This window comes from Gigantopelta aegis, chromosome 5 (genome assembly GCF_016097555.1).
Source record: "Gigantopelta aegis isolate Gae_Host chromosome 5, Gae_host_genome, whole genome shotgun sequence".
Classification (NCBI taxonomy): Eukaryota; Metazoa; Mollusca; class Gastropoda; order Neomphalida; family Peltospiridae; genus Gigantopelta; species Gigantopelta aegis.
The window spans coordinates 7,599,435-7,616,037 of NC_054703.1; the positions used below are offsets into that span (position 1 = coordinate 7,599,435).

The window sequence follows — 16,603 nt, forward strand, 5'->3', positions numbered from 1 at the left end:
GTCCTGCTCTCAGGGCTGTTTTGTGCCAGGATTCAAACCGGACAATGTCTGTCATGTTTATATTGGTGTCTTCAGAAACAGGCATCATGAGTTTTAGTGTTTGTTTCTTATCCATATTTGTGTGGGCCGGTCTAAACAATGACTAATTTTATTGGGATTAAATGTTTAAATATTCTATACGTGTATACTCCCACATTTGTTTTATACAGTGAAACCTCTCTAATCCGGACACCCTTGGGACCAAGACAAATGTTTGGTTTAAAGAGGGATCCAGTTTAGAGAGGTTACAGTCTGTCCTTGTTTTTAAAAAGGGACTTTTTTGAGGGAATTCCTGTTTACAGAGGGTCCGGTTTTAAGAGGTTTCACGGTACCAGTAATACAAATAACATGGTATTTGTGGAGGATTTTTTTGCTATGGCTGCATGTGTGTATTTCATCAGTTGGCTATTTTTAGTAATATGTGGCCATGCTTTACCCTCTATCCCCCCCCACCCCCCACCCTTGTACACATTTATACATTGGCCAGCCTAAACAGCAATTGATTTTACTAGGATTAAATGATTAATTCTTCTACTCCCATGCCTGTTTGATACCCTGCATCCAAACCTTGTGATGTCTGCTATGTTTAGTAATATGTGCCCATGCATGCATGCTTTACCATCTTTTTTCCCCCTTGTACACAATTATACATTGGCCAGCCTAAACAGCAATTGATTTTACTAGGATTAAATGATTAATTCTTCTACTCCCATGCCTGTTTGATACCCTGCATCCAAACCTTGTGATGTCTGCTATGTTTAGTAATATGTGCCCATGCATGCATGCTTTACCATCTTTTTTCCCCCTTGTACACAATTATACATTGGCCAGCCTAAACAACAATTGATTTTATCAGGATTAACTGATTAATTCTTCAACTCCCATGCCTGTTTGATACCTTGTGATGTCTGATATGTTTAGTAATGCATGGGTATGTGGCCATGCTTTACGGAAATCAAATTTTTTTCTTCAACTCCCATGCCTGTTTGATACCTTGTGATGTCTGATATGTTTAGTAATGCATGGGTATGTGGCCATGCTTTACGGAAATCAAATTTTTTTCTTCATTCTTCAACTCCCATGCCTGTTTGATACCTTGTGATGTCTGATATGTTTAGTAATGCATGGGTTGGGTATGTGGCCATGCTTTACGGAAATCAAATTTTTTTCTTCAACTCCCATGCCTGTTTGATACCTTGTGATGTCTGATATGTTTAGTAATGCATGGGTTGGGTATGTGGCCATGCTTTACGGAAATCAAATTTTTTTCTTCAACTCCCATGCCTGTTTGATACCTTGTGATGTCTGATATGTTTAGTAATGCATGGGTTGGGTATGTGGCCATGCTTTACGGAAATCAAATTTTTTTCTTCAACTCCCATGCCTGTTTGATACCTTGTGATGTCTGATATGTTTAGTAATGCATGGGTATGTGGCCATGCTTTACGGAAATCAAATTTTTTTCTTCCCCTTTACACATTTGTATACTGGCCATGCTAAAAAACAATTGATTTTATCGTGATTAAATGATTAATTCTTCTGCTCCCATACCTGTTTTATACCATGACATCCAAATCAGGTAATGTCTGCCTGTTACATGGAGATAATGCCTCCACGGTTGTTCATCTGCTAAAAACAAGGTGATGAAAAACGCCGCATGGCCCAGATTTTATTACCACTAATACCACTCCAGGTCCAATAATGTCCGAAAACATTCACTTACACTGATTGGATAGATTTCTCTCCATTGTCTACGTAGCTCTGCGGTAAGAGGTTCTCGTGGCCCAAATAAACTCCCATTGCTGATAATGTTGATGCTTTCTACAGGGGTACAGAAATGGAAAATAATTAACTAGCCTGCTGGACCAGAACTAACTAAAATTTTCTAACCCGCCAGAACTGGTAGTTACCTCTTTTAACTCGTCCATCAGAATGTTTACTCGCATTTGGCGAGTGGTCGAGTACTTTCTGCAGCCCTGTTCTAATATACCTGATGTACTGTAAGCAGTGTAGAGTGGGCGAGTACTTTCTGCAGCCCTGTTCTGATATACCTGATGTACTGTAAGCAGTGTAGAGTGGGCGAGTACTTTCTGCAGCCCTGTGTAGAGTAGGCGAGTACTTTCTGCAGCCCTGTTCTAATATACCTGATGTACTGTAAGCAGTGTAGAGTGGGCGAGTACTTTCTGCAGCCCTGTTCTAATATACCTGATGTACTGTAAGCAGTGTAGAGTAGGCGAGTACTTTCTGCAGCCCTGTTCTGATATACCTGATGTACTGTAAGCAGTGTAGAGTGGGCAAGTACTTTCTGCAGCCCTGTTCTGATATACCTGATGTACTGTAAGCAGTGTAGAGTGGGCGAGTATTTTCTGCAGCCCTGTTCTGATATACCTGATGTACTGTAAGCAGTGTAGAGTAGGCGAGTACTTTCTGCAGTCCTGTTCTAATATACCGGATGTACTGTAAGCAGTGTAGAGTGGGCGAGTACTTTCTGCAGCCCTGTGTAGAGTAGGTGAGTACTTTCTGCAGTCCTGTTCTGATATACCTGATGTACTGTAAGCAGTGTAGAGTGGGCGAGTACTTTCTGCAGCCCTGTTCTCATATACCTGATGTACTGTAAGCAGTGTAGAGTGGGCGAGTACTTTCTGCAGTACTGTAAGCAGTGTAGAGTGGGCGAGTACTTTCTGCAGCCCTGTTCTCTAATATACCTGATGTACTGTAAGCAGTGTAGAGTGGGCGAGTACTTTCTGCAGTCCTGTTCTAATATACCTGATGTACTGTAAGCAGTGTAGAGTGGGCGAGTACTTTCTGCAGCCCTGTTCTGATATACCTGATGTACTGTAAGCAGTGCATCAACATACACATTTAATCTACCTGCAAAGAAATGGTCTTTGTAGTGGTGTCTATGCTAAAAAAAAATTAATTTGTTTTGTTTAACGACACAACTAGAGCATATTGATTTATTAATCATTGGCTTTTAGATGTCAAACATTTGGTAATTTTCACCGGCAGTCTTAGAGATGAAACCCGCTACATTTTTTTTCATTAGTAGCAAAGTATCTTTTATATGCACCATCCCACAGTTAGGATAACACATACCACGGCCTTTGATATACCAGCTGTGGTATACTGACCAGAATGTGGGAACACTTTAGAACTGGGTTATGTTCTACCCTGTGTGTGTGTGTGTGTGTGTGTGTGTGTGTGTGTTTCTGTATGTGTGCATGCATGCATGCGTGTGTGTGTGTGTGTGTGTGCATGTGTGTGTGCATGCATGCATGCGTGTGTGTGTGCATGTGTGTGTGTGTGTGCATTAATGAAAATGCCCTATTAAAACAAATTACCTTTGATATTTCCTGCCACATACATAGGTAACAATTATGTATCGCTGTCATCTCTATGCTTGTTTAGTTGTTTTGTTCTATTTTTAGACCTATAACATATCACTTGCATCACGTATCCATTGTTTAATTAACATTGTCACCTCTTCTCTCTTTGATAGCAAATTGAATTTCTTCTCATATCTTTTTTTTAAAGCCGAGTCCTATTAAAATCTGATTGCATGTGTGGCCTTTTTGAGGTAATTTGGATCAATAGTAGGAAATTGTATTGGAAATCAGGAAGTGCACAAAGTTGATTTAATTACAAAATATACTGAAGACAAAAACAAATGCATGTATCCAGGTTATATAGTTAATTTCTCACCTTAGACGAGGTTTACTTAATTACAAAATATATTGGACACAAAAACAAATGCATATATATTTGGGTTATACAGTTAATATCTAACCTTAGACTAGATTTACTAAATTACAAATGCTTAATTCTGTGAAATGATAAATGGTATCTTAACCTGCATATCTGGGTTACAATATAGTTAATTTTTAACTACAGACTAGGTTTACATAATTTCAAATGCTTAATTCTGTGAAATGATAACCTATAATTCTATAGAATCTCAATATGTGTTAATAAAAAAAGTTTGTTTTGTTTAACAACACCACTAGAGCACATTGCTATATTAATCACCGGCTATTGGATGTCAAAGATTTGGTAATTTTGACTCGTAGTCAATAGAGGAAACCTGCTACATTTTCTTAATGCAGCAAGGGATCTTTTATATGCATTTTCCCACGGACAGGAAAGCACATACCATGGAATTTTGAACAGTTGTTGTGCACTTGTTGGAACGAGAAAAAACCCAATCAGTTGAACGGATCCACTGAGGTGGTTCGATCCTGCGACACAAGCCTCTCAAGCGAGCATTCAACCGACTGAGATAAATACCACCCCATATGTGTTAATGTATGTAAACTTCAAGAGATGGTTAATTAATACATGTAATTAGACCAGGTTTGAGCGCGATGTAGCTCAAGTGGTAGCGTGTCCGCCTGTAAAGCGGTCGGTCATCAGATTGATCCTGCTCAGTAGATCCATTTGCAGTTTGCGCTATTTTCTGTTCCATCCAGTGCTCCACAACTGGTTCATCAAAGGCCATGGTATGTGCTGTCCTGTCTTGTGGGAAAGTGCACATAAAAGACTCCTTGCTGCTTGTCGGAAAGAGTAGCCTATGTGGCGGCAGCAGGTTTCTTCTAAAGAAATATGTCAGAATGACCATATGTTTGACGTCCAGTAGCCGATAATAAGATAAAAATCAATGTGCTCTGGAGGTGTCATTAAATAAAACAAACTTCACTTTGTTTTAGACCAGGTTTACTTGATCACAACCATAAAACGATAAACAGTATGTGTCAACCTGTAATTCCTCTGACTGAATGTCCGTACGTGTTAATCACTTCTTAACAACAACTAAATTTAATGTTACTGCCGAAAATTCTATTTGCATTTCTTTAGGTGTATAGTATAATTCCTTTAAGGAAACTTCATGTCCTTGAGTTTCTCTACTGCTATAAAATGTTCCAAATATAAAAGCTATTTAATATTAATGAACAGTGTTATTTTTTAACTGCACATACATGTACAATGTGTACTTCATAAAATGTAAGTTACATTCAGAATGTACAAATATATAACATGTTCACTATATGCAGATTCACATTATTTCAAACTGACCAGCAAATGGGGGAGGCCAGATGCAGGAAGGAAGGAAATGTTTTTTTTTAAATTATGCATTCAACACATTTTATTTATGGTTATATGGGACCAGACAGATATGGAGATAGGAAACCCACTGTTGCCACTTCATGGGCTATTCTTTTCGATTAGCATCAAGGGATATTTTCTATGTACCATCCCACAGACAGGGTAGTACATACCACGGCCTTTGATATGCCAGTCGTGGAGCACTGGCTGGGGGCGGGATGAATCCCAGTTGTAGTGGTCACCTGACCTGCTCTAGTTGTGTTAAAGAAAATAAACAAACAAACTATTATTTATCCACATCAATTTAAAGTTGCACAAAACAAGAGTTCATGTAAAATGTTATAACCTGGATTTACCGTAATTAGTTAAAAAATTGAAGTTGGCATATAATTAACATCTTAATTATACGCTTGCTTCATAAAACTATATGCTCATTTCGATCTACATGTAGGATCGATTCCCATCGATGGGTCCATTGGGCTATTTCTATTCTAGCCAGTGCTCCACAACTGGTGTAACAAAGGCTGTGGTATGTAATATCCTGTCTGTGGGATGCATGAAGTTAAAGTTGTCCAACCGACCTGTAAACAGAAGAAAAATGTGTGTGAAATGTATAGTGCCCTGGATTTAAACTTGTCCAACTGACCTGTAAACAGAAGAAAAATGTGTGTGAAATGTATAGTGCCCTGGATTTAAAGTTGTCCAACTGACCTGTAAACAGAAGAAAAATGTGTGTGAAATGTATAGTGCCCTGGATTTAAAGTTGTCCAACCGACCTGTAAACAGAAGAAAAATGTGTGTGAAATGTATAGTGCCCTGGATTTAAAGTTGTCCAACTGACCTGTAAACAGAAGAAAAATGTGTGTGAAATGTATAGTGCCCTGGATTTAAAGTTGTCCAACTGACCTGTAAACAGAAGAAAAATGTGTGTGAAATGTATAGTGCCCTGGATTTAAAGCTGTTTATAAGTCTCTTGTTAGTGGGCTGGATTTAAAGCTGTTTATAAGTCTCTTGTTAGTGGGCAGCATGTTAACAATGGCAACGGGCTGGAGACAGCTTCTTTGAAAAGAAATCTATATTTGATGGCAGAAATAACTGAATGGCCTAATCTGGAATTAGAAATACACAATCCTATTATGACATTAAATCAGATTTACATTTAATATCATTGATTTTAGTTAAACGTCTTTGATGTGGAGGAAAGTGTGTTAAAATAATTAACATGATAAGCTTCCACTGTTTATGTAAATTGACTACAGTAAGATTAATGTTCTATTTTTAGCTTATTGTAATGGTATTATTACAGACAATATAGAAATTAAAATCCTTCACCTGCCAAATCTCCTTGTTTTAAAAAAAAAAAGAAAAAAAAAAAAAAAAAAAAGGCCTACATTTATGTAAAAGGATTTTAAAATTTCTGTTTTTACGGTTGATGTAATAATACTTTAAATATAAATTGACATTCAGTTTGAGAGAGTTAATTTATAATTCCTTACCAAATTTTCTGGTATTAATTTAGTTTATTGATTAACAAAATAAAATTGTGTCTTTTTTTTGTTTTATTTGACAGACTGACAATCTCATCCCTTTTACACCTAGTTTTTCTCACTACGCTATCCACTGTGTTAACACATTCATATCTGTGCTGAAAGGATATATACTGAGCTGAGTATTTTTGTGAAGTTGTACTAATAGGGGTGGGACGTAGCTCAGTGGTACAGCACTCGCCTGATACATGATCGAACAAGGATCGATCCCCGTCGGTGTGCCCATCGTTCCAGCCAGTGCTCCACAACTGGTGTAACAAAGGCTGTGGTGTGTTCTTCCTTGTCTGTGGAATGGTGCATATAAAAGATCCCTTACTGCTAATCGGAAAGAATATTCCATGAAGTGGCGACAGTGGGTTTCATCTCTCAATATCTGTGTGGTCCTTAACCATATGTCCGAAGCCATATAAATGTAAATAAAATGTGTTGAGTGCGTTGTTAAATAAACAATTCCTTCCTTAGTTTCCTTCATATTAATATTACCTCGCAGTGTACCATCAGTGTCCAGAACATACCCATTAATGGCAATGCTTGTGTACTGCATACGGTTTAAAGCTGCCTTGTCCACACGGTTCTTGGGGTTGAAAGGGTTAATTATTGTTTTATTTTCTATGGCTAAGTTCATTTCCTTTTTTATAAAAGAAAATATTGTCTAACGTCACTACTAGAGCACATTGACTTATTAATCATTGGCTATTAGATTTTGACAGTCTTAGAGAGGAAACCCGCTATATTTTTCCATTAGTAGCAAGGGATCTTTTATATGCACCATCCCACAGACAGGACAGCACATAACACAACCTTTGATATACGAGTCGTGGTGCGCTGGTTGAGACGAGAAATAACCCATTGGGCCCACTGACGGGGATTGATCCTAGACTGACCGCATATCATGCAAGCACTTTTACCACTAGGCTACATCCGCCCCCTAAGAGTATTTCTAAACTAATATGTTTAAAAAGTTGGGGTTTTTTATCTGTATGTCTGTATATATGTCTCTTTATTCACGATCTGTTTTGTTGATTTCAGGTTCGGACGCTATTCGTCAGTGGTCTCCCCATGGACGCTAAACCCAGGGAATTGTATTTATTATTCAGGGCATACAAGGTTTGTATTACATTTCCACCATCTCACTGACTGACTGACTGACTTGACAGACGGACAGATAGACAGACACTGGACAGATTCATCAGGCCCATACTAAGGGTGTGTGTCTGTAATTGGAGTGCACCCCCCCCCCCCCCCCCCCCCCCCCCCCAACAGACAGGCACAGTCCACCTTTTTATTGTCTTTTATTACTGTAAATTGGAATATTACTGTGACTTAATTTTTTCTTCTGAATATGCACCTTAAGCTAATTTCAAACTACCAACTGTTACAACAAAGTTGGCCAATTAACTTTCTGCTGTCACGACTTCTGTGACTGTCCAGTTGCTAGTCTGAGCACTCTTACAACTCGATTCTCATCGTATATCCCATTAGTTGTTAATCTCAGCACACCTGTCTTGTGTTGTTGGGGAAATTACAATGCAACCATTGAGTTGGCCAACTTCATTGTAACAGTTGACAGTCTGAGCCTGGAATTACGGTGTGTTCGCTACATGTAAATTTTGCGAAAACTGAGACATCTCCTAAAGCACACTCTAACCAGGAAGATAATGTGTGCGTATAAATTTCATGACTTGAGATTCACTGCGAATGCATAGCAGAAAATTAATAAGCTAACAGGGTTTCTGCCAGAAATAATTTTTTTGGGGTATGATGCTATGGAATTGAATATTTACAATATGTGTGCTGATCCAATAACCAATGTGCACTCTTGTGATGAGGTGTTATTAAACATTCATTCCCATTCCTTGTTTCGCAAACAATAGCCATAACATCTACAATGTACATCAGTGTTGTTTGTCACTGAGAAAGCTGTGGATCAGTGATTGATAGTACTTGCATAGTATACAGGATAAAGATGTTTTAAGACATGGTTAATGTACAGCAGACATTGACTTGTTAATGAGATTTAGCTCAGTCGGTTGATCGTATGTCTGAGTACCGGCCTCGGTGGCGTAGTGGTTAAGCCATCAGACTACAGGCTGGTAGGTACAGGGTTCGCAACCCGGTACCGGCTCCAACCCAGAGCGAGTTCTTAAGGGCTCGATGGGTAGGTGTAAGGCCACTACACCCTCTTCTCTCACACCAACAACTAACCAACTAACAACTAACCCACTGTCCTGGGCAGACAGCCCAGATAGCTGAGGTGTGTGCCCAGGACAGCGTGCTTGAACCTTAATTGGATATAAGCACGAAAATAAGTTGAAATGAAATGCATGCCTGAGGTATTTGCGTTGCAGGATCGAACCACCTCGGTGGATCCAATCAACTGATTATTTTTTCCTCATTCCAACCAGTGCACCACAACTGTTGAAAGGCTGTTGTATGTGTTTTTCTGTCTGTGGAAAAGTGCTTATAAATGATCTCTTGCTGCTAGTGGAAAATGTAGCAGGTTTCCTCTGATTACTACGTGCCAGAATTAACAAATATTTGACATCCAATAGCTAATGATTTATTAATCAATGTGCTCCAGGGATGTGCTTAAACAAACCAAACTTTTTTCTGTCTAAAACTATAAGTAAAAATTACCAAATGTTTGATATCTAATAGCCAATGATTAATGAATCCATGTGCTCTAGTGGTGTCATTAAACAAAACAAACGTTTTAACATTTACATTCCTGGTTTTTTTTGTCTGATAATTCAGTGGATCAATAATTGATGTTACTTACATTGTATACAGCGATAAAGATGTTTTAAGACATGGTTAATGTTTTATGTGTAGCAGACATTGTTTTGAGACCCAAATCACTGGATCAATAATTGATAGTACTTACATAGTTTTCAGCGATAAAGAAGTTTTAAAACATGGTTAACGTTTTATGTACAGCAGACATTGATTTAAGAACAAAATCACCTGAACCCAGAATGGCCGATCAATTCCTCTTGTCAGGACTATATATTACGTCTTCAGGCTATATTATCACCCAAGAAGTTTGTCTTGTAAGACAAGACCACGCTCTGAGATCTAAAAATACACTCCGTAATTTGCTTAGGGTAATAAATACGCTGAAAACGTATTCCTCATCTTATTAATGTTGGAATCGGATGTTAAAAAATCAAAAAGAGTTGTTGTGTATTTTTCGTGGACACTGATGAAATTGTAGATGTTGATGATGCCTCTCAGCACATTTTAATGATGAAATTGTAGGTGTTGATGATGCCTCTCAGCACATTTTAATGATGGTGGTTTAACATCAGGGGGCAGGATGTAAGCCCAGTGGTAAAACTCTCACTTGGTGCACAGTTGGTCTATACTAGGATCAAATCCCGGTCGGTGGACCCAGTGGTAAAACACTCACTTGATGCACAGTTGGTCTATACTAGGATCAAATCCCGGTCGGTGGACCCAGTGGTAAAACACTCACTTGATGCACAGTTGGTCTATACTAGGATCAAATCCCGGTCGGTGGACCCAGTGGTAAAACACTCACTTGATGCACAGTTGGTCTATACTAGGATCAAATCCCGGTCGGTGGACCCAGTGGTAAAACACTCACTTGATGCACAGTTGGTCTATACTAGGATCAAATCCCGGTCGGTGGACCCAGTGGTAAAACACTCACTTGACGCACAGTTGGTCTATACTAGGATCAAATCCCGGTCGGTGGACCCAGTGGTAAAACACTCACTTGACGCACAGTTGGTCTATACTAGGATCAAATCCCGGTCGGTGGACCCAGTGGTAAAACACTCACTTGACGCACAGTTGGTCTATACTAGGATCAAATCCCGGTCGGTGGACCCAGTGGTAAAACACTCACTTGACGCACAGTTGGTCTATACTGGGATCAAATCCCGGTCGGTGGACCCAGTGGTAAAACACTCACTTGACGCACAGTTGGTCTATACTAGGATCAAATCCCGGTCGGTGGACCCAGTGGTAAAACACTCACTTGACGCACAGTTGGTCTATACTAGGATCAAATCCCGGTCGGTGGACCCAGTGGTAAAACACTCACTTGACGCACAGTTGGTCTATACTAGGATCAAATCCCGGTCGGTGGACCCAGTGGTAAAACACTCACTTGACGCACAGTTGGTCTATACTAGGATCAAATCCCGGTCGGTGGACCCAGTGGTAAAACACTCACTTGACGCACAGTTGGTCTATACTAGGATCAAATCCCGGTCGGTGGACCCAGTGGTAAAACACTCACTTGACGCACAGTTGGTCTATACTAGGATCAAATCCCGGTCGGTGGACCCAGTGGTAAAACACTCACTTGACGCACAGTTGGTCTATACTAGGATCAAATCCCGGTCGGTGGACCCAGTGGTAAAACACTCACTTGACGCACAGTTGGTCTATACTAGGATCAAATCCCGGTCGGTGGACCCAGTGGTAAAACACTCACTTGACGCACAGTTGGTCTATACTAGGATCAAATCCCGGTCGGTGGACCCAGTGGTAAAACACTCACTTGACGCACAGTTGGTCTATACTAGGATCAAATCCCGGTCGGTGGACCCAGTGGTAAAACACTCACTTGACGCACAGTTGGTCTATACTAGGATCAAATCCCGGTCGGTGGACCCAGTGGTAAAACACTCACTTGACGCACAGTTGGTCTATACTAGGATCAAATCCCGGTCGGTGGACCCAGTGGTAAAACACTCACTTGACGCACAGTTGGTCTATACTAGGATCAAATCCCGGTCGGTGGACCCAGTGGTAAAACACTCACTTGACGCACAGTTGGTCTATACTAGGATCAAATCCCGGTCGGTGGACCCAGTGGTAAAACACTCACTTGACGCACAGTTGGTCTATACTAGGATCAAATCCCGGTCGGTGGACCCAGTGGTAAAACACTCACTTGACGCACAGTTGGTCTATACTAGGATCAAATCCCGGTCGGTGGACCCAGTGGTAAAACACTCACTTGACGCACAGTTGGTCTATACTAGGATCAAATCCCGGTCGGTGGACCCAGTGGTAAAACACTCACTTGACGCACAGTTGGTCTATACTAGGATCAAATCCCGGTCGGTGGACCCAGTGGTAAAACACTCACTTGACGCACAGTTGGTCTATACTAGGATCAAATCCCGGTCGGTGGACCCAGTGGTAAAACACTCACTTGACGCACAGTTGGTCTATACTAGGATCAAATCCCGGTCGGTGGACCCAGTGGTAAAACACTCACTTGACGCACAGTTGGTCTATACTAGGATCAAATCCCGGTCGGTGGACCCAGTGGTAAAACACTCACTTGACGCACAGTTGGTCTATACTAGGATCAAATCCCGGTCGGTGGACCCAGTGGTAAAACACTCACTTGACGCACAGTTGGTCTATACTAGGATCAAATCCCGGTCGGTGGACCCAGTGGTAAAACACTCACTTGACGCACAGTTGGTCTATACTAGGATCAAATCCCGGTCGGTGGACCCAGTGGTGAAAAACACTCACTTAAAATACTAGGATCACGGTTGATGCACAGTTGGTCTATACTAGGATCAAATCCCGGTCGGTGGACCCAGTGGTAAAACACTCACTTGATGCACAGTTGGTCTATACTAGGATCAAATCCCGGTCGGTGGACCCAGTGGTAAAACACTCACTTGATGCACAGTTGGTCTATACTAGGATCAAATCCCGGTCGGTGGACCCAGTGGTAAAACACTCACTTGATGCACAGTTGGTCTATACTAGGATCAAATCCCGGTCGGTGGACCCAGTGGTAAAACACTCACTTGATGCACAGTTGGTCTATACTAGGATCAAATCCCGGTCGGTGGACCCAGTGGTAAAACACTCACTTGATGCACAGTTGGTCTATACTAGGATCAAATCCCGGTCGGTGGACCCAGTGGTAAAACACTCACTTGATGCACAGTTGGTCTATACTAGGATCAAATCCCGGTCGGTGGACCCAGTGGTAAAACACTCACTTGATGCACAGTTGGTCTATACTAGGATCAAATCCCGGTCGGTGGACCCAGTGGTAAAACACTCACTTGATGCACAGTTGGTCTATACTAGGATCAAATCCCGGTCGGTGGACCCAGTGGTAAAACACTCACTTGATGCACAGTTGGTCTATACTAGGATCAAATCCCGGTCGGTGGACCCAGTGGTAAAACACTCACTTGATGCACAGTTGGTCTATACTAGGATCAAATCCCGGTCGGTGGACCCATGATTGAGCTATTTCTCATTCTAGCCAGTGCTGGTATATCAAAGGCCATCACACAGACAGGATAGCACATACCACGGACTTTGATATATCAGTCATGGTGCATTGGGCGGGACATTGTGCATCAAGCGAGCGCTTTACTTTTGAACTGTCTGTCTGGGATCGATCCATGTTGGTGGGCCCATTGGGCTATTTCTTGTTCCAGCCAGTACATCACGACTGGTATGTTAAAGGATGTGGTATGTGCTGTCCTGTCTGTGGGATAATGCATATAAAAGATCCCTTGCTACTAATGGAAAAATGTAGCAGACTTTCTCTCGATGACTATGTCAAAATTACCAAATGTTTGACATCCAATACCCGATGATTAATAAATCAATGTGCTCTAGTGGTGTTGTTAGAGAGAAAAAAGTTTGTTTTGTTTAAGACTGTGTCAAAATTACCAAATGTTTGACATCCAGTAGTCAATGATTAATTAATCAATGTGCACTAGTTTTGTCGTTAAACAAAACAAACTTTTTGTGTGTACATAACTGTGTGCATAATTGATGCTGAAATGTACACCTATACATGTACATGCACATACAACATCAGGCAGACCGATCAGTTATCTTCTCATGATCAGCAATTGGCCAAAACCTCGGCTGGCAACCGATGACAAATCAATGTCGAGAACACGTTCTATTTTAGTATTTCATTGTGTTAGAAAACTGAGAAAATGGGATGTAAATAATTAATATCTCGACTTTCTTCACGTGTTATATGTCGTTGGAATTTAGACTTGTAAACAGAGTCGGGAAATTACTTTCCTACTTGGTGTTAGTGTTATTCAATAAAATTGTCTGTACCATTAGTAAATTTGTAATGGAGTCTTTTTTTTCTTCTTCTTCTTTTTTTTGTGTGCGTTCCTGGACTAAAAGAAGTTATAGACATCAAATTCCATAAAACTAAGTGTTCAGATATGCTCGAGGCATTTCACCAATTTTAGCCCTTCTATACCGTAAGCAGTTGAACACCTACAGACAAGGTGAAAATGTATACATCTAGTATGCAGTAATGAAAATTGAACTTGGTGGGGAAGTAGGAGCCAAACGGTCGGTTTGGGATCGATCCCCGTTGGTGGACCCACTGGGCTATTTCTTGTTCCAGCCAGTGCATCATGACTGGGTTATATCAAAGACCATGGTATACAAATGTATGTTCTATTGTGTCTGTGGGAAAGTGCTACATTAGAAAAATAATGTAGCAGGTTTCCTCTGATGAATACGTGTCACAATTACCATATGTTTGACATCCAATAGCCAATGATTAATTAATCAATTTGCTCTAGTGGTGTCTTTAAACAAAACAAAGAGACATGCTATTTCTCATTCTATCCAGTGCACCATGGCTGGTGTAACAAACAGTGGTATGTACATGTAATATATGTATGTACTGTCCTGTCAGTGAGATCATGCATATAAAAGATCCCTTGCTGTTAATAAAAAAAAAGAAATATAGCCCATTGAGATTCGACAGCAGGTTTCCTCTCTTAATTATTATCCCAGTGGGCTCATTGAGCTATTTCTCATTCTATCCATGCAGTACTCCACACCTGGTGTAACAAACACAGTGAAATATGTCCTAATCCTGTCTGTGGGATGGTGCATATTATAAACAATCTCTTGCTGTTAATTAAAAAAGAATAGCTCATGGAGGATCAACAATAGCGGGTTTCCTTTCTTATCATCTCAGTGGGCTCATTGGGCTATTTCTCATTTCATCCAGTGTTCCATACATGGTGTACTAAACACAGTGATATATGTAGTATGTACCGTCCTGTCTCTGGGATGGTGCATATAAAAGATCCCTTGCTGTTAATAAAAAAGGAATAGCCTATGCCATTGAGTGGTGGCAGCAGGACTCCTCTCATTATCTCTGTGGGCTCTTTGGACTATTAATACCTCATTCCATCCAATATTCCGCACCTGGTGTAACAAACAGTAGGATATGTGTTATCCTGTCAGTGGGATGGTGCATATAAAAGATCCCTTGCTGCTAATAAAAAAAGGAATAGCCTATGGAATGGTATGTGTGAGCAGTTGGATTCCTCTAATATTATCAGCATGGTCCTTAACCACATGCCCAACACCATGTAAACCTTTAATAAATAAATGTGTTGAGTGCATCGTTAAATAAAACATCTCTTTTTTTTCTTTCTTTTTTATATCTTAATTTGGTGTCTTGCAATATATGAAGCCAGCTATAGCCTCGGATTAAACAGACAGGCGGTCACGGACCATCAAGGAGATCAAATCTTGCTGTGGTGTTCCTGCAAATATTGTTCAATCAACAGGACAGTTTGATCCTTCCCACTCAAGGTGTAATCTATTTGGAACAAAGTTCTTATTGATCTCATTCTCGTCACTCATTAACTGGTCTACAATTTCCTTACATGTGCCATAATTGTGAAATTAAACCTAAAAACACCCCATGTCTTTTGATCTTGTTAAGAAAGTTATTGTCAATTTTTGGATTCTGTCAGAATCTCTTAATTTGACGCCCTAATTCCACAACTCCCAAATGGCCCCCTTCCCCCCATGCTTCCTTTCTTGCTTGTTTGCGTTTCCTCAGCCATCATGGTGGGGGAGGGGGCGGATATTGCTGTTGCCATGGTTACCGATTGTTCAGGATCACGATTGTTTTCTTTATTGCAGGGTTTTGAGAACGGTTTATTAAAAGTGATGGGGAAGGCTATGCCCAAGCCCAATGCTGTGAGTATGGAAAGATGTCGCCGCCACGGCAAACGTTACCACGACGATTTGGTGCCTACGTAGCATGCAGCAAAAACAAGCTCATCACTTCATGTGTCATTTTTTGTTTCTCTCCGACTCTCACTTCATCATGTAATAAGCCTCTCAACTGAACTCTTCTCATTTCTGAAAACACAAAACTCAAAACACAAGTGAAAATCCACTTGATGTACATCGCGTTATCGGTTTATTTATTATTGGAATAATTGCATTATTGGCCTTGTTATGTTGCTGCACACAATCATTTACCATGGAGAAGTGATAACAGGCTATTAATTAACAGTCCAATCACTTGTTCAGCTACTTAAATTATAGCAGTCATCTCATCTTATAAAGCCATCTTAATGTTCTCCTAGATGATCTAATATAGGACAAATAGGACAATAGCTACCCACGAGACCCTCTTAGTAATGGGCGGAATGTAGCCTAGTGGTACAGCGCTCGCTTGATGCACAGTCAGTCTGGAATTGATCCCCGTCAGTGGGTACATTGGGCTGTTTCTCATTCCAGCCAGTGCACTGTAACTGGTATATCAAAGGATATGGTATGTACTACCTTGTCTGGGATGGTGCGTAAAAAAGATCCCTTGCTGCTAAATGAAAAGAGTAGCCCATGAAGTGGCAACAGTGTGTTTTCTCCCTCAATATCTGCATGGTCTTCAACTATATGTCTGATGCCATATAACCGTAAATAAAATGTGTTGAGTGCATCGTTAAATAAAACATTTTCTTCCTTTTTTCTAATCTTGTAGGTGACTGCTTAATTTAGGGTTGGCTGAGGTTCATTTCAATCATTCTTGTGGATCAAACAAACAAACAAACAAACAAAAAAAACAAAAATTTAAGACATTTTTGTTCATGATCAATTTAATGAGC

General features: G+C 40.4%; 1 protein-coding gene across 8 annotated transcripts in view; it reads left to right on the plus strand.

The window, feature by feature from the left end:
- The window catches only part of LOC121373230 (protein couch potato-like), a 237,592-nt gene that overhangs the window by 162,367 nt on the left and 58,622 nt on the right, over positions 1 to 16,603 (plus strand). For all 8 annotated transcript variants that reach the window (XM_041499719.1, XM_041499721.1, XM_041499722.1 and 5 more), the window contains exon 2: positions 7,716 to 7,793. In XM_041499719.1, the coding sequence (XP_041355653.1) occupies positions 7,716 to 7,793 (78 nt within the window). The remainder of the gene's footprint in view (positions 1 to 7,715; positions 7,794 to 16,603) is intronic.